The sequence below is a fragment of the Aythya marila genome (genome assembly GCF_965140915.1).
Source record: "Aythya marila genome assembly, chromosome: 10".
NCBI lineage: Eukaryota > Metazoa > Chordata > Aves > Anseriformes > Anatidae > Aythya > Aythya marila.
Genome location: NC_139051.1, coordinates 2,762,661 through 2,780,910, shown reverse-complemented (window position 1 = coordinate 2,780,910; position 18,250 = coordinate 2,762,661). Strand labels below are relative to the sequence as shown.

The window sequence follows — 18,250 nt, the reverse complement described above, 5'->3', positions numbered from 1 at the left end:
CTGAAGTTAGCAAATATACCATCTGTTAAATAGTCATACTATTCCTAAATGCATATTAGCAATCTAACTGTGTGCCAAACACCTGATCTAAGCTATCTTTTGAAACTCTTTTTGACAAGCAACATTATGCTTTATTAGGTTATGTCATGTTATGTTATGAAGTTATGCCAGGAAACAGGAACAGGGTGGATGGACTGGGTTTGCTCTGTTGGTGTAAATGCCTTCTCAGGACAAAAAGATGTGGTTTTGAGAAGCAGCCAGATATTCAGAGTAACAAGAGCAGAGTAAGCTATTACATTTATATTCATCTTCAAGTTCTTTTTTACACTTAACACATTTTAGGTTGCAATTAATCACTGGAAATACAGACACACACTGAGGAGGAAAAATGGAAGCAAAATTCTTTTGGGCAGAAAAGACTGCTTCCAGCCAAAAGAAACATTATTCTTGATGGTCCACACCATTCCTCTGTTTATCATCATGGGCTACATACTGAAGACAGACAATTCTGTTACTCATTATTGAATCTCTTCTGAATGAGTTGTCATAGTATTTTATGGGAGATGTAGCCTGCCTGAAAAAGGGTCCCTTATAGATGAAGAACAAAATAAGAATGATTCCCATAATGATTTTACTCATTTTATGTTGTTTTGTTCCTTCAGAGATTTTTTATTATTATTATGCAATTAATCTTTATTCAAGAGATACTTAATACATTCATTTTATACAATTATCTATCAAATCCAACTTCACTTAAATGAAGAAAGATCATTCCTGTTGAGATCTATTAAATCTCAGGAGGTGGGAGTTGCTTAAAGATGCAGTATGAAGTCCAGAGTCAAGCACTAGAATGGTCTGTCTAAAGGAAATGTCTGTCCCTGGGGGTCTTTAAAAACAGGTTAAATAAGTATCTCTTAGGAAGGATATATGTACACTCATACCTGTCATAGACCAGATGAATAGATTAAATGATCAGCCTCCGTATCTATTTTTCTATACCTGTGATTCACTAGTAAGCACAACAGGATGAAAATCTCTCCAGCACTAGGAAAAGCTGAGCTGCTTTGTTTAACTGAGCCATAAATGTGCTATGAAAGCAGGCTCCTGCATACAGAATTTGATACTGTGCAGATTAGAAAAACAATGCCCAAATTTTTCCCACGTGTGATCAAAAATAGTCCTACTAACTATAAAATAATGCAACCCATAAGACATCAAGTACTTCTAGTTTTTCAGTTTTTCAGTATTTAAACCAGGAATAATAATAATAATAATAATAATAATAATAATAATAATAATAATAATAATAATAATAATTTTAATGGAGGAACATGGACAGGTGACAAAGTTTCTTAAGTGAATAAAATGGTACGATGACATATTGTGACATTAAACTAAGAATTGCTACCAGCTACTTATTACTTTCCAGAATCTGTCCCAATTTCATTGTAAAGCTTTCTATAGCAAATTCTGAACTGTCATGAAAATATTTGCTACTGTGGCACTGGACTTCCTTTTCTTCCTCCACCCTCCCACCCCCTCCGTTTTTTTTTCCTTTCTTAGGAACTGCACAATCTGTGTTGTATTAGCAAATCAATGACAGGAAAGTGTTAGGAATGGGAAGTATGAATATTTTTGTTGCTGAAATCTGAATAAAAAGGTCTGCACATTTTTTATTTTTACAATCTTTTTTTTTCTACTTAATATAACTTTTCCTTCTTAGAAACCATTTAACCAAAAGGAAAGAAAAAAAGGAAAGTTGATTAATTTTCTCAGACTGAATTTTCAGAGCAGGTAATAAATCCACACATAGATAGGATAAGTAAGGACCTTTTACATAAGAATCAAAACTCTGGCTAATAAGTCATATTACATCCATCCACCATTGATCTACCCCCCTTCTTCTGCCCATCAGTATTAAAGAATGGAATAAAACTAATATATATATATATAATTTTTTTTTTTTTTTTTCCCTCTCGGACTATCCAGACTGCAAGGCAGAGATCTAGCTGGCAGGCAATTAAAAGAACATCAGAGTTTAAAACACTTTCCCTGTGTATCGACAGGTACCATCTATTGTGGCTGTGACAGTGTGAGGAGGTGCTACAGCTGCCTAATTCAATTCAGTCACCTCTGAGTAGACAATGTCTTCATAGGAGACCAATATAGAGGAGATGAAGAGGAGGAAAAGAAAAATTAGCTCTGTAAAGTTCAACTAAGGGGGAGAAAATTGATATATTGACATAAATAGCTGAGCCTGTACAGGTAGTAATCATTATTGCTTTGACCAACGAGAACTGTTTCTTTCTATTGAACTCTGGATCAGGTAGTTGCTCAGCTGATGAAAAGTGGAACAATTGCATGAAACAAGAATCTGTAGCAAGGTAAATAAAACAGGCTTAAGGCAGGCAGCACACCAGACTGATATCAAGAGTTCTAAAATGAAGCTGATATTGTTTATTTTATTAAAACATATTTTGAATGTATTTCCCAACGTGCTCTGACAAAGTAATAAGTTTTCTCATTAATGTGAGAACTGGATCAAAAAATAATTAAAGCATATTATGGTATGTCTTGTAACTGAAATATTATTTAAAAGAAATGAGACTTATAAAGACATCTACATTTTAGTGAAATGTGAGAAAGCAAAAAAGACTGTGTTAGATTCAGTAAAAAATAAATAAAAAATTATAGCCATAAAAATCACCTATGGGAGACAAGGCATCAACATTTTACACAGATCCCCTAAGCCATAACACAATTTTCTATTGAAAGCATTCTCATTCTCCCCTTTAAAACCAGTGCTAAAAATGATTTGAGTCAATTAAAACATGCCAAGTTACTGCAGACAGCTTTAGGACAGAACAGACTCATTAAAAATATGACATACTTTTATCATCATTGAAACACTGTGAGAGTCCTGATAATGTTTAATTATCATTTGTGTACATAGAAGTGCACACCTGCTCTTAATTGCTATAAAAAAGGAAACAACACATTTTTTTCCCTATTCCTGCAGATTAAGACTAATAAAATCTGATGCTAGAAAAAGACAAACTAATATGCTACCTTTGCAATGGGGGATTGTAATACAAACTCATTTGTGGGGTATAAGTGCTTTATAAATAGGTATTTAATTTATTTTGCCAAAGGACAAGATACTAGGCTGGATAAGCTATTTTTCCATACAGTATGTCAATTCACATACTGAGATTTTATTATACTATTGAATATATATGCTCTTGAGTTATCTAGAAGTGTAGCATAGATTGGACTATAGTTTGGAATAAATCTGACAGGTCATAACACAGTTGTTTTCTTCTTCTCTTGCAAGATCTTGAAAATTTTGAAACGAAGACGAGAAGTACAGTGTCAGTCAGAGAAGGACAAGGAGTGGTTCTGCTCTGTGGTCCTCCACCGCACTATGGAGGTATGATGAATAACTAAATTGTGTGCAATCTGAATAAAGATCGGTTCTTACAGCTCAAGAGAAGAAGCCTACACACTTCCCCGCCTGATTAGCACTAGAATTTATTTGTGAATGAAGTGTACAGGTTTATAACAAATTTAGATTTCATTTTTTTAAAGGAACATTGGGGTTTGAACTTCTTAAGGGGCCTTTTTTTTTCTACAGTTACTTGACGTACTAGAACGTGCCATTGCTTTGTGTGTGACAAGCAAAGAAAGTACCAAGGTCTGTCATGAGTAGCATTAGATTGACATGAAAATTGGTATTGTTCTTAAATATTGATTCTCTTCTTCCTGATATCTTAAAGTCATAGAAAAATTTAGTTTGGAAGGGACTTCTGGAGAGGTAAGCTTCTTGAACAAAGGAGGTCTAATTGGTTAAGGTGCCTGAGAGTCTTCAGGTCCCACTCAAAGCTTCAGAAGAAGGAAAACGGGTTTTCTGGAAAATTGATTTGGGTATGTCTTGCTTCTGTTACTACTGCTGCTCAACTGTAAGGCTATTTGAGGCCTATATGTAACATCCTACATGCTTCAGACTTTTTTCCATGTAACACATCCCTAAGCATAGGGTACAGCAGTCATCTACCCCTTCTGTATTATCACTCCCCGGCTGTATTATCACCTCCAATATCTTTTTTTTTTTTTTTGAGCAACACATGTACACTATGTTGCAACATTGTCATTTTTTAACCATTTTTCCACCTCCTGTAAGCAAGAAGCTCTTGAGAATGATCTTTTGAGATTTCCTACCACCACCAACAACTCTTGCAAGTTCAACACGTTCAAAAATATCTTTTGTGAGTGTTTGGGACCCAGATTCAAACTGCTTCTTATCCTTTGAGTTGGGAGCAAGAACTACGGTTTCGTAATAACTAGCTAAAGATGATTGTGAATTTCACCCTGAAAAAGCAAATGTACATTAAATGGGAAAATATCAACAGCAGCGTTATGAAATTGTCTTACTCTGGACTGAAAGAATCAGCAGTTCTGAGATGAAGAATGTCCTGTTTTCAGTGGGAGTGACTACATATCCACAGTAGCTGCAGTATTCTTTGTGCTAGCACAGTGTTTCCTCAATTCTTCTTAAAGAAACAGTTATAAGACAAATTCCCATGAGAAGAAGGTAAATTGTGATCTATAAAGAAGATGCAGTATATCAAAGAGGTAGAGAAACCCATCAATCAATTTAAAGCCCGCAGGTCTTGAACAGAAAGGAAATGTCAGTTCACTTACTGTTTACAGCTGTATGAAAGGGGTATATAATCAAGGAGATAAAGTGAAATCTGGTCCTTAAGGGCACAAAGAGCTTGAAAGAGTTCCTGAAATGTATCAATGGGACAAAGACAATACATCCATCCTTGAGTCAGTAAGCTATATGTCTTCCTCTTGCTGACAGGTAAAATTATGATTTGACAAACAGGAATGAGAAGAAAATATTCAGAACAAATAAATAGTTAACAAGTGAGCTCACTCCAGATTAATTGAACTGACAAAATTATATCTATGAACAAATCCTCTGACACCATGTTTAAGCTGAAGATGTGAGCTGTTGACCAATAGGCATGAAAAATACATTATCTGAAATAAGTCTCTAGAGAGCAGAAACTGAGCTCTTTTGTCATCCATAAACACTGTATTTGTGATCCAAAATTATATGCCATGGGAATGAAGTCCATGGTATGAACAATAAGTTGTATACTATCCCAGAATGCTTAGGAAATTTCTACAGAGTTGTATAAAGGATTGTGTATATATACAAATATATATATTATTGAAACCCTTGCCTCTGACTCAATTTCTACAGGAAAAGGACCATTAACAGTAGTTACAGCTTCTATTAGTAGTTATTAGTTACAGCAAGAATTAGTAATTAAAAATTTGAAATATGTACAGTACCAACAAGAAAAGAGTTACCTTTCCTGTGATACTGACATTAGTAAAATACAAGCTGTATACTCTTCTATCAAGGAGGAAAAAAATATGCTTAGAGTTTCCCACCCAACCTAAGAAATACAGCCTATAACCAGTGCAGACTTTTCACTGGTACGAACACTTATGTGGAATCTGAGGTTAACTGACTGGGCAGAAAAACACCCAAGGGCCATGGAAGATGGCTGCAGGCCTTCAGACGTTTCTCCCTGACACCGGCTGCTTGTCTGCTCAGCTTGACAGACCCAGCTCTAACCACGTACTCCATACAGGAAACAGTAATGTGTCTCTAACAGTTGGGTCTACAAGACTTTTTTCCACTCTTTTAAAGAAGAAAAAAGAAAAACTCTGTGGGGCAGTTGTTTGGTACAGTTCCTATAGCATTGCAGGAACAGAAAGGGATAGCTGAAGTCTCTCCCCTTCCTCTTAATCTAGGAAGTTGGGTACCTGTTTCTTCTAGAAACAGGAAGAGAGACAGAAAGACAAGGGCCTAAGAAAGACAAAAGTTTTTATCTTAAGTCTCTTCCCCTGTGACATCCTCAATTTGGAATAGGCAAATGGAATGAGAGTTCACAAAATATTTCTACCACCCGTGGTAGCCGCAGAGAAGCAGCCCACCTTTTGCTGCAGAAAGCAACACAGCTCTAGGAGCCCAAGCTCTCCAGCCACTTCCTAAACACAGACAGAAGTAAAGCTTCCTGCAGGCTTCACAGATATCATTAGACTAGTCAGCTTTTTGTATTACATTGTTAATACTTAAATATCCTGATTGTGAAGAAACTATTTAAAACTCAAAGTTTATTTGATATCTTTTGCATATTAAGATACAATTACTGTATTAAAAAACCTTGCAATTAGCTAACTGAAAGCACTCACAAAGCTCCCTCCCACTGCCTGACCCAGCCTAGTGCAGCCCCTCTATTTTCTCCCTCAGCCCCTCCTTGCCTATTTATGCACCAGCTGCTCCTCAGCATCCGCTGTTGTTATTTATGAGGCTCATTAACACACCTTATAAAGTTCAGCATCTGAATTTCCTCTGCTTGTTAGTGAGGCTCTGGAGTGTAAGGGTGGGGAGGTAAGCTCTATTTCTCTCACTAGGAAATGTCTCTTCTCTAGCTGAGGTTCCTTAGGTCAGTGTTTTTTTATTATTATTATTTTTAATATAGGTACACACACATTGCATAGTCAGTATATAAAATTTCTTTATTACTTAAAAGAAAAAGGTGCTTTGTATAGAGTTAAGAAGTAGAGAAAAGCATCTAGGAGGAGTAGAAAAGTCTGGAGAAGGTCTTACTGCTGTAACAGTGCATGAGCTTGACCTGACCGTGATTAAGAAATTGGTGCCTAAATAGTAATGCTTGACACAAGGCTGTGGGGTAGGCTGTTATTCATTTATTTTGTTAGAAGTGAAGTCTGATATAATGCCTATTTCCTTCAAGCTGGCTCCCTGCAGAGCTTTAAGAAAGTTGCTAATCTTGTTAGGAGCAGCAGGATCGCTCATATATTTGCATTTACTTGTGCATAAGAGCTGCCAGGGCTTGAAGTGGGGATGCTGACTCTGTAGGCTTTTTTGTATTGCTGTTACTACAGTGATGCTGAAATAAAAAGAAACAAATAAACTCTGAAGGAAGTCAGAACTGTACAGCCATCCTCAGTGGAGGAATACACCAAGTCCTTAGCCAGCAGAAGAGCATAGGAAACTGGTATAGGGAGAGGATAGGAGGAGACAAGCAGGGCTATGTGATGTGAAAGGGTCTTTGACTCCTTCATGTTGCTTCTGCATTTTATATTAAACTGTCATCTGATAACATGCATAATATGAGAGCAATAGTTTGAAGCGTATTTCCCTTCATGAAGCTGAGTTCCTTGGTCATTAGTTCAGAGTCTCTTTCTGTTCCTCTTTCTCCATGCTCCTATGAATCTTTAATCCTTCCCTGCCCGATCATGCAGGAGGGGGAGCATCTCCTCCCTGACACCAGCCTGAATGAGCTTTTCTCCTGCAGAACCAGCAATATTGATTTGAATTTGCTTGGGCTGAGAAAAGCACTGAAATGTTGTATTCCCTAAACTAGTATGTAAGCTGTGATTATCAGCTGCTGTTCTTTCCCAGCTGTGCTTGGAGAAAGGGCTCACAGCTGCCAGGCGTGGGCAATGCGCTTCTTCTGCCTGCTGGAGCCCAGGACTTGCCCAGTATTTGGCTGGAAACTGAGGTGGGGTTAGTATCTTGGGGCCCCTGAGAAGTGGAGGGAGATGGACACCATACAGTCACTTGTTTTGCATTTAAAATAAATAAATAAAATAAAAAATAAAAATAATAAGTAGGATAGCAGCACAAATAAAAAAAAAAAAAAAGCAAAACACCACAAACCTAGGCTCTGTCATATGCATAATGAAGTCTATGTTGGTGTAATTATCCCTTCAGTGACATGTAGACCTTTTGAAGTAAAGGCAGTGCTGTGCACTCCAAGGCATCCTCTTCCACAGAGTCAATAATAGCACTGGGATCACTGTCTAGAGAGAGTAAATATTTTCCAGTGTTCAAAGCTTAAATATGTTAATTTGGGCTGAGACCAATCAGCTATACATGTGAAAAGGAGCTACAGCATAATATTTATTAGGCAGTAGCTGGACAGAATTAAAAAATTAATTGCCTGAAGGTGATTAATGTTTTCTAAGCTCATCTCTGAGGCTAACATAGGTGTTAAATTAAAAAATTGAAGGTAGAAACTATAGCAATAATACTTTATTCTCTCTTCCATTTGAGTTTTTATGAACAAAATCCTGAAATTTTGTGGTGCTGTGAACATTATATTCTGTCGTTATCTGTAGGCCTAGGAAATGGGGGGTTCTCAGAGTATAATGCTGCCATAAGGCTAGCAGAATTTTTTGTAACCTAAGGGTGTCATACTCTGTTCTCTTTCTACCTTTGGAACAAGTTTAAAAAAAGGGGAGAAGAGGGAAATTCTGCTTATTTGGCCCTTATTTAAAGTACTGCTGAGCAGGGACTGACCTTAAATTGCTCCAACATGTCTCTCATTGTGTGCAGTGGCACCTGTGATCAGGGAACCTTTACACTAATTTTGGCACAAATAAGTCTTAGATGAGGCATAACCAGGAGTAACAATGTTTGCCAACTGTCTTTTTGCATAATCTAACCTAAGCTTTGGAGTATATGTATTTGTTTCAGGGTAGCAAAAGCCATTTTCTAAGACACTTATATAAAGGATGAATGATGTCATAAGAGCTCATTTTCATTCCTTTCAAGCACAGTGGGGTATAGGTAAATATACTTACACAGTTTTAGCACATGAGGAAAGGACTGGCTATTTGTATGGTCCAGTGAAATGTTTTCTGCTTTATTTGTGAAGGGGGAAAATATAAACCACATGTGTTGCATAAGAAACTAATCTTAGGCAAGAGCCCCTAGAAGGCCTTCCTTCCCTAAGCGTTTTTTTCCCTTCTACACATCTACATAGTCTATCTTTCTGAAACTTCACAGGTTAACTATAGTGAAAAGAACAATTGCACTAATTGGTCTTTTATAGAAAAACCTCTATTCCCTTACTTCAGGCTTGTTGATTCATTTTCAAAGTCATATAAGAAGCAGTTACCCCAGAGGAAAAGTTGCAGATGTCCAGGGCAATGCACAAAGGAAAAACAAAATGGAAAAAGAAAAACAAATCATTGGTGCTGATAATGGCTAAGATTTGTGCAAGACTTTTGCTGAAGCCTTTTCATAGTGGCCTCTAAAATTCAACAGTTCTGGGACTGATGAGGACATTGAATGTGAACTCAACGGTACTGTTTTTCAAAAATCCTGTGGCTAAATGGAAAGCAAAATAAGCTTTAAAAAGGTAACATTTTGTTCTTCACCAAAATAGCTGGTGGCAGTAATTTTCAAGTTCATTTTAGCTAGACTTCATTAGCAGGCAACTATCTCCTTTTAAAAATTTCTCTTCTATGCCTCTGCTACCTTCTGTTGAGCATTACCCTCATCAGACTCTTCCCAGCTGCTGATTTACTTATGCAAATGAATGTGACCCCACAAGTGATGGCATGGGCCTTGTACTCCTTTTTTTTGCTCATTTAGAAGGTCTGCTACAAATCTGATTTATTCAACTTCAAACTGAGCTGAACTCATTTTCACCCATTAATTCATAGACTAACCTCATAAAGAAGCTCTATCTAGCATAAAGCTGGCTTCGGTGGATTTTATTAGGGTTCATATACCTTATCCTACATGAAGAATACAGCTGTACCACCAGGTCCTATGGCAGGAATCTAGATTTGGATTGCATAGTGTGGGATGACTTAGAAGTCTTTCATGGTGCCCTGTTGCAGTGGGTCAGTGATTCCTCTGCCCTGTAAGTGCCAGCACCAGAACAGGACTTTGGGAAGGAAACTGTCAAATTCGTTTTTCCTATTTTTTCCCCGCTTTTTAGTTACCTTCAGTTTTGAATTACTTGGGCTACCCTGTCATGAAAGTCCAACGGGTGTCCAGCTATCAGTGGTTCAATCACTCAGAGCAGTTTTGTTGCATGGAAGTGTTTCCAGTATATAATGCAATATGTCTCTGGAAGACCTGTCAGGATGTAGCTACATCACTTGTCTCTGTAGGCTGATTGACCCTATGGCAAGCCCCCCTGGTCTCCAGAACTTGATATATATAAAGAATAGATGCTTTATTCAGGTATCTTGGGCATGTGAACACAAAAACATGGTGCTTTTCTTTTCTGTGCCTAAACACATGTACACACATGGATTGTATTACACTGCTTTAGGAACAGTTGCATCTTCTGGATTTACAGTACATCAAAAAAGCTTTGCATTAGGCTGTAGTAAAACAGGGCCTATTACAGGATTTAGCCAAGTACAGAGAGTGTCATTGATTGCTCCCTGGAGACATGTCATTTCTAATGAGGGACCTAAAATGTTAGAAGATAACATAAAACTCCACAAAACTACTGGAGTTTGCAGACTTATTACCATACTGTACCCATGTCACAACTGAGGGAGGGGAAAGAAATGTAAATAATCTTTTTCAAATGGTATTGTTGATGGGGGAAATGTGTAAAAATGAAGCTGTTGGCGGAGTGCTGTTAGCTTATGAATTATACATTTAATTAAGGGGAGCTAAACTGGTAGATTTTGAAACTTCTGATTTACTGTGCCTTGCTAAGACACAACTTCAGTCGTGCAGCCTGCTGAATGCCACACTGGGTGCTGGCAGCAACTTGGAGCAGCTGGGGAGTGGGGTATGCAGGAAGCCTGGGGTACCCCTGGCAGCACAGCAGGCTTGGCCCTTCTGAGAAGCAGTGTCCTTGGATGGTAAACTCAGAGTTCTGCCCTGTCAGGGTGGGTTAGTCAAATAAAATAAAATAAGCTGGCTAGATTATAGAGGTACCTATTAAGGTATGCAGCGTGAAACACTATGGAAAAAGGTGGCATAAAAGGGCTAGTTAAGAAGCGCAGAGCAGCTGCAAGTGTGGAAGATGAGAAAGCTAGAGAAGAAGGAACAAATGTGCAATAGGAGCAAATATTAATCTCCAAAATATTCGTCTGCAGCTGAGTTCTTCCTCTCCCTGAGAATCTGATGATAAAGCTCTGTTACCTGTTTCTTTTTTTCCTATATGCAGAGTGGAAAATGGAGCCGTAACACTGTGTGATCAGCACTTGGCTCCTGATGTTCAGAGGGAAAGTGCTATAAATAGAAATTATTTACTAAACCAGCCTTCTTATGGCATTGCAGCACTGCCATTCCTACTTAAAAATAGGCTGAAGCAGGCAAATGGAAAGTAGCAGGGGACAAAAACTTCAGTGACCTTCTGAAGTGGCTTGAAATGAGTTTAAAACTGAAGCAATGCTTATCTTGCCTGTGCTAATTTGTGCATCCCCTGTGGTCTAGTCTGTAACTGACTCACTCTATCAACTGGCAATATTGCACTTAAATGCTAAGAGGAAGCAAGCAGCGCTGGAAAGGATGTGTAATGTGTATCTGGTGTTTTCCAGGCTTGTCCTACGCATGGATCTTCAACAATAATCCCTTGTATGTTCAGGAGGATAGTCGACGCTTTGTTTCACAAGAGACAGGAAATCTGTACATCGCTAAAGTAGAGCCCTCGGATGTGGGCAATTACACCTGCGTTGTGACCAACCCTGATGCAGAGCAAAGTGTGCAGGGGCCACCCACTCCTCTCATTCTCCGCAGTGATGGTAAGCTATCCTGGCATGCCTGGCTGAAAGCATGCAGCACAAGGCTGTAACCAGTCCACCTCTAGTTAGCTGTAATCGCTGCCTGTATTGAGGCTTAAATGTGGTAAAGCTTTCTGAATTTATAAATCTAGGTTTTGCTCAAATCTCACTTCTAGAAAGCTGTTTCAAAGTGAGTTGTTAAGGTGAGAAACTCACCTGCACATACACAAATACCTTTAGCAATGCTTTGAATTAAATGCTCACATTGAGAAGCATGTACACAAAGTTGGAAAGCATTACACAAAGTTGGATTTATAAGTTTGCTCACCTCAATTTCAATATACTTGCACTGTTTGCAAACCATTGGTGACAAACAGTAAAAAAAAAAAAAAAAAAAAAAAGTCTGTTCAGCGTTATGTTTGTAATACTCAATAATGCACAGTTTTATAAACAAAACTTTTGCCAAGAGACTGCTGTTTTATTCAGTCAGGTCACCTGCAACAAAGTATAATTTCCAAAGCTCAAAAGTTAATTATTTTGTACAAACAGATCATAAATGCTTCAGATCTCTTCTGTGTGTTTTCTTCCTTATCATACTTCTTTACTCCTTTTCTAACTTGTTAGTCTTAATCTTCTCCTGTTCACTCTGCTAGCCCCTGGATTGGGTACTAAACATGCAGTCTCCAGGAAACTGAAAAATAGCGTGGAATATTAGCTGGGTCCCTGTTAATATAAAATAGGAATCATTCATTTTCTGTGTGGGATCTCGCATAGGACACTGAGGGAGAATCTCATTTGTATTCATCATTCTTGTTTCAATCTAAAAGATTCATACACATTTAAGAATTTTGGCTGAAAAAAAAAAAAATCGACTAAAAAAAAAAAAAGTTTTAAAGCAATCCCATACCTGTTGCAAGATCAAATGCCCTAAACTGATACTAGCTAATCTGTGGTGTATCAAATGTTTGATGTTTTTGAATGTGATCATTACATCCAATTACATCAGCCTTTCTGAAGCCTGAAGTTCGCACTTGGCTATGTTAAGGAACTTTATGCTCCATAATTATTTTGGACATGGAACCCAGAATTTTCTCTTGTACTCAGAACTTCCTGGCATCCTGAGAAGTGACCACTTAGTTACCAGAGTCATATGCACTGGTTATTAACAGCTAACAAGAGGTCTGAACCCTAAATTCTCACTGAAATGTTAATGCACAAATATCAAAATTGCACATCCAGAACTTATATAAAGTTATGTGCTTCAATTCTCAAATGCAAAGAGCTTACACATTTCATGTAAGCTTTCAGCATGGGGCTGGATACCAGCCAGAAACCCTAAGGCTACTCCGCAGACATGGTGTTGATTTCCATGGGTGGAACATAAGGCTCTAACAGTATTAATGATGTCCTTTCTTTTACACTGAAATTCTGTTGTACTAGACAGGTCTGAGGCTCAACTGGAGTGCTAGCTGTTTTGATGTTCAACAGGTGTGATGGGGGAGTATGAACCAAAGATTGAAGTACGTTTTCCAGAAACAACATATGCAGCGAAGGGTTCATCTGTTAAACTGGAATGCTTTGCCCTTGGAAAGTAAGATTCTTGGTTTTCATTAAAATGTGGGTTCTAACACTGTTGTACAGTGAGAAACAACATTTCTAACTGGCAGGTAGAGTTTTTTGGTCAGCATATGAATGTGAAATGTTTTTAAACTTATTTTGGTTTGTTTCCACGCAATGTGTTCCCAAGGAAATAAGAAGGCAATAGCAGAACTGAAGCTCACTTGGCTGTAGTTGGAGCTGGGGTGAGGAGAACAAAGGCTCTATCCCCTGAGTTTTCTCTGGGGTGAGAACAAGACTGAAGTTCACAGCGTTCATTGATCTAGCTGCACAGGTACATCAGGTCTGCATCACAATATGAGTATGATTTTCTGTGGTACCTCTAAGATTGAAATTTCAGAAAATGGGCTTCTTCAGGAGCACAAACTGTCTGGAATGGGTCTAATGTGTCTCTCAGCACTCTTTTCTCAAAAGAGATGCTGAGGGGCCTTGGAATGCCCTAACAGTAGTCCTTCTGACTAAAACCTGTTGTACATTGTGCCTGGGCTGCACAAAAAAAAAAAAAAAAAAAAAAAAAAAGTGCAACTAGCCTATGAAAACTAGTTTTTCCAATAAGTGTCTGTTTTTCCATCAAAAATCTAAAATAACCTTTGGATGTTGACCTCTGTTTAGTTTAAGTTCACTTTGACAATTCTTTTTAAGGCTGTAAGCTTTTAAAGTGTTTAGAGCTTTCCCAGAGGTTAAAAGCCTGACTTGTAGACAGCACAAATTAATCAAATGTTCCTCTGGAACCTATGCTGAGAAGTAAATAAATAAATAAATAAATAAAAATAAAGTAAATAAAGTTAAAAAGATGGGGAATGGCCTTTCTGTATGATGATAGATGAGATTTGTGTATAAATTAATCTCAGGGTTAATTTTTATTTTAGGAGGGAGAATATTTCTATAGTCATATTCAAAGGAATATGATATTTTTTGGCCCCAAACAAATACCACACTGAAACAGTCCTGCTAAAGCTGATTTTCCTTTCCAAATACTGTCAAGCTACTTCTCTTTAAATACCTCTTTAATTGTGTGTGAGTCAGTGCAGGCTTTACATCTCAAGTTGTCATTTCATATTTCCATCTGTTGCATGGAAAGCATTTAACAGTGGTATATTGACTACATAAAAGCATTTCAAAACCAGTAAATATGTACAAAACACTGCCTCCTTAATGAAGGGGTAAAGACAGGTCATGTCAAAGCTTGTGTGATGCATTAACATTTTAAGAACCTTTGGGGGGGGGGGAGGAGGAAGGTGGTCTGAAAGGACGTGGATAATGAAATACCTCAGCAAGCACAGTATGTACTGTATGTGTAGGTACACAGTACCTACTAATGCTGTGCCTGGAAAATGGAAGGGCTGAGAGGGTTAACGCAGCTTTAATATACACTTTAATATACATTTCTCCATGTGTAACATGGCAGCTGAAACAAGTGCTGGTATACTTCCCTGGAGTTTTCACTAAGTAAATACTAGCAATCCAAGAGCAGAAATTTTTTCCACATTTTTTTGATATCATTCTGTTCCTATGTACATAGTCTAATGTATACGTTCTGGAGGGGTGCTGTGTGTAAGTAAAGGCTCTTGAGAGGAGTGTTTAAATTTCTCCTCTCCAGATTTTTTGGATAGGTTAGATGTCTCATACTGTACAGGACTGTTTCCAGTCTCTTGGCTCTGAACAGAACCTTGAACCACATTTTAAATCGGTGAGTGAGTATTGTAGAGCTGACATTTGTGTGTGAATAAACCAAGAGAAACAGATTACAGGTGAAATACTCTTCACTTATTAGATAAGACTGGCTTTTTAAAGGTATGTAGGTGATTAGTGGTATTGTTAAATCTGTTTCCTACCTCCAGCTGTTTACAACTGCTGCACATATAAGTGCAGCAGTGTGGCCATCTGCACCTTTAGATGCCTAAATTCCACTAAAACTCTAGCCTCTACTATTGTCTGTTTATGTTAAAATCAATTCAGCTCAACATTTGTTGAGCTATACCTCTGATCTGCCACAAGCACTAACGGTTATTATCTCTCTTGGATTTCAGAACTGCTTTCCCATTATCCATAATTTTCTATATTCATACTGTTAGTCCACTGGTTCAGACAATGCTGTCAGCTGCTACCGCTTCTGCACCATGAATAACAAAAATCTTTCACATCTGAGGCAGATTATAGGCAACCTGCTGTGGTTTTGGTCTCCAGAAGTCTTAAATGAAAGTACTTTCATGGTATTTAGAGAAATAGCATCTCTCTTCTATATGGAACAGCAAATCATACCTCTTGGACGTTGCTCAGAAAATCACTTCCACATTTAAACACATGTACAAGAGGCCAGTCTAGGGGCTGAGTTTTAAGACCTTTTACCTGGGGGAACTCAAAGCCACTTAACTGAGAAGTACCTTCCAGCCAGACTACAGAACGCACAGAGGTAGTTGTGTTCCATGTACCTCCTGTGGAAGCTTTTTGAGAGCTCGAGGGTTACTGGACTCTTGCTATCAAGAAGCATTTATGGTCCCTCCCATTGCAATCTGTTGCAAAGCTCTCTTCATGCATTTTACATGAAAATGTCATAACTGATTCACGCAAATTGTCTTCTAGTATAGTTATAAACCCTTTTTTATTTATTTATTTTTTGAAAATAAATGGGAGGCGGGGGGGGAGAGACATGACAGGGCAAAGAGTTGGTGTTTATGCCTGGGAGGAAGAGGGTTTGAAGGCACGGATCCCACAGAGCTTGGGCCAGTTCTCCTCTAAATCCTGCAAAACAGACCACAAATAATGGAGAAGCTTTTCAAAAGCAAGTTAGTCCTCACTGTGATGGAAATATGACTGGGCAAAAAGGAGGGTAAGTAGCATGCATCTATATGGTGATTGGCATGGAAAATCCCTGGAAGTTTCTTCCAGTCACTGGGAAGTGCCCAAGGCCAGGCTGGATGGGGCTCTGAGCAACCTGGTCTGGTGGGAGGTGTCCTGTCCATGGCAGGGGTTGGAACTGGATGATCTTTAAGGTCCCTTCCAATCCAAACCGTTCTATGAATTTAGACCAAAAATACACAATTTAATTCTTTGAAAATGGAAAACTGAAAAATGAAATACTAATGTGGCTATTTCAAATACTGCAGCCTGTGGCAATTTAATAGAAGAGATGAGACTGTGTTCTGCACTAATTTCATTATGTTGGCAGTGTTTAATACTATGCTAGTATTAAGTCATGTTTTGGATCAAGCTATATTAATCATGCAATATATCTAAATTATTGTTTGCTGTGTCTTAGGGGACTGAGTATGATGGAAGGAGTTGCTTACAGATACATTCAGTTGAGTTACTGTACTTTTCTATTGATTTCTTCCAAAATAACCTTTCTGTTGTGCAAATAGGAATAGTTTCTGAAGTGAAAGTAAGTGAAGTAGTTTCCATATCTGATGCACATATTTATTAAGCTGTGCTTGTGTTTTACTTCTAAGATAGGGAGATAATCTGTTCAGAATCCCTGGAGATGTGATTTTGCCAACTGAGGCTGTAAAGGGCACATATAAATAATATAAACCAGAATTTCTTTTAACCTAGAATATACATATTTTTTTTTTTTCTAGGGGAAGATGTTAATTCTTCCTTCTGTAAATGTATTCAGAGAAGTTTTTCTAGAGTTAGTGAACGTAGGTAATTACACAGCCACGAGAGGGTTCCAAATAACCATCTGTACTGAAGTTGCATAAAAGCACCAGGCTTCACTTCTTCATTAGATGGTTACTCTAGTATATTCTTCAAGATTTTATGCAGGAGGCTGTAGAAGTATCAATTACAGAATTCTAAATGATATGTATGATTCAGTTTTTCTGCCTTAAGTGGTTTGCTACTTCCAGCCCACGTTTCTGATAGAACAAGTATCTTAGTATTTGTACCTTAAGGGATGAGCAAGCAGCTCTTGCAAGATCCTCTTACATTAACGTGAATGGCATGTGACCAGAGCAGAACGAAAGGCAATATCAGGTTTCAGAGAATTTTATCTCTCTGGTGTTTCTCAAGTAATACATCAGAATGATTAGGAGTCTGAGTACTTTAATTATTAGGCCCCTTGGTTCCTAACTCTTCCTTGCGTCAGTAGTTGATGCCAACACGATAGCAGTTTTCATACCTCAGCTCTGTGACAGTTGTTTAACTAGGCATAGCCTTCATTATTGAAGCTGGGATTTAATTTTATTGTGAGGTGTCCTCAGATTCACAGGGCGAAGAGGTGGCCCAGGTGCGATGCATCAGCTGAGTGTTTGCTGCAAAAGGGTGGGACCTTCATCTCTGTGTGGGGTGTAGTGCTGTAGATGAATTAATTTGATGTTCAGTGTGACAAGACTTGTCACCAACCAAAAAATATTTTCCATCTCCTTTTCTTTCCAAGTTAGTAACTTATGGTTTTGTGATTCTTCTGCCTGTATGGTAGAGTATAAATTAAATTAGTAGCTGAGCTAGGTACTTCTAGGTGCTCTGAAGGTTTCAAATAAACTACAGATTTATGTACAAAGACACTCATATTTATGCACTGTTTTATTTACTCAGGTGAAAGCAAGACTTGTCTGTGAAATGTAATAAATTTGAGAAGTATTCTCATTGTTTAGATATTCAAAAACTTCTTAGCCCCAAGCAATTATCTATTCTAATTTGGTTATTTTAGTAACTAGAAAGACGCCCAAGTTTCAGGAGAGCCCCAAATCTGTATGGGAAGATATTAGTCTGTGTAAAAATGTCAGGTGCTGGCCTTCAATAGGATGATTATGCAGCATAGTTCACAAGGCTGTAGTTATTAAACTATACTTTGCATACATTTATCTACAAGAATACAAATACCTAAAGCATCAATTTGTTCATTAAAAAAAAAAAAAAATCATTACAGTAAATTCTATGTTCAGTCTTTTTAAAGCCATTCTTTTATTTTATTTTATTTTATTTTATTTTATTTTATTTTATTTTATTTTATTTTATTTTATTTTATTTTATTTTATTTTATTTTATTTTATTTTATTTTATTATTTTATTTTTTACTGTGAAAGGTTTTGTATGGCCTGCG

At 37.6% G+C, this 18,250-nt stretch overlaps 1 protein-coding gene across 1 annotated transcript in view; it reads left to right on the top strand.

Annotated features, from left to right (window-relative positions):
• Nucleotides 1-18,250, top strand: part of CNTN6 (contactin 6) — a gene marked incomplete at both ends in the record, with an annotated part of 116,297 nt that overhangs the window by 51,164 nt on the left and 46,883 nt on the right. The window contains 3 exons of the mRNA XM_082768564.1: nucleotides 3,335-3,430; nucleotides 11,407-11,610; nucleotides 13,078-13,180. Of these exons, the coding sequence (XP_082624690.1) occupies nucleotides 3,335-3,430; nucleotides 11,407-11,610; nucleotides 13,078-13,180 (403 nt within the window). The remainder of the gene's footprint in view (nucleotides 1-3,334; nucleotides 3,431-11,406; nucleotides 11,611-13,077; nucleotides 13,181-18,250) is intronic.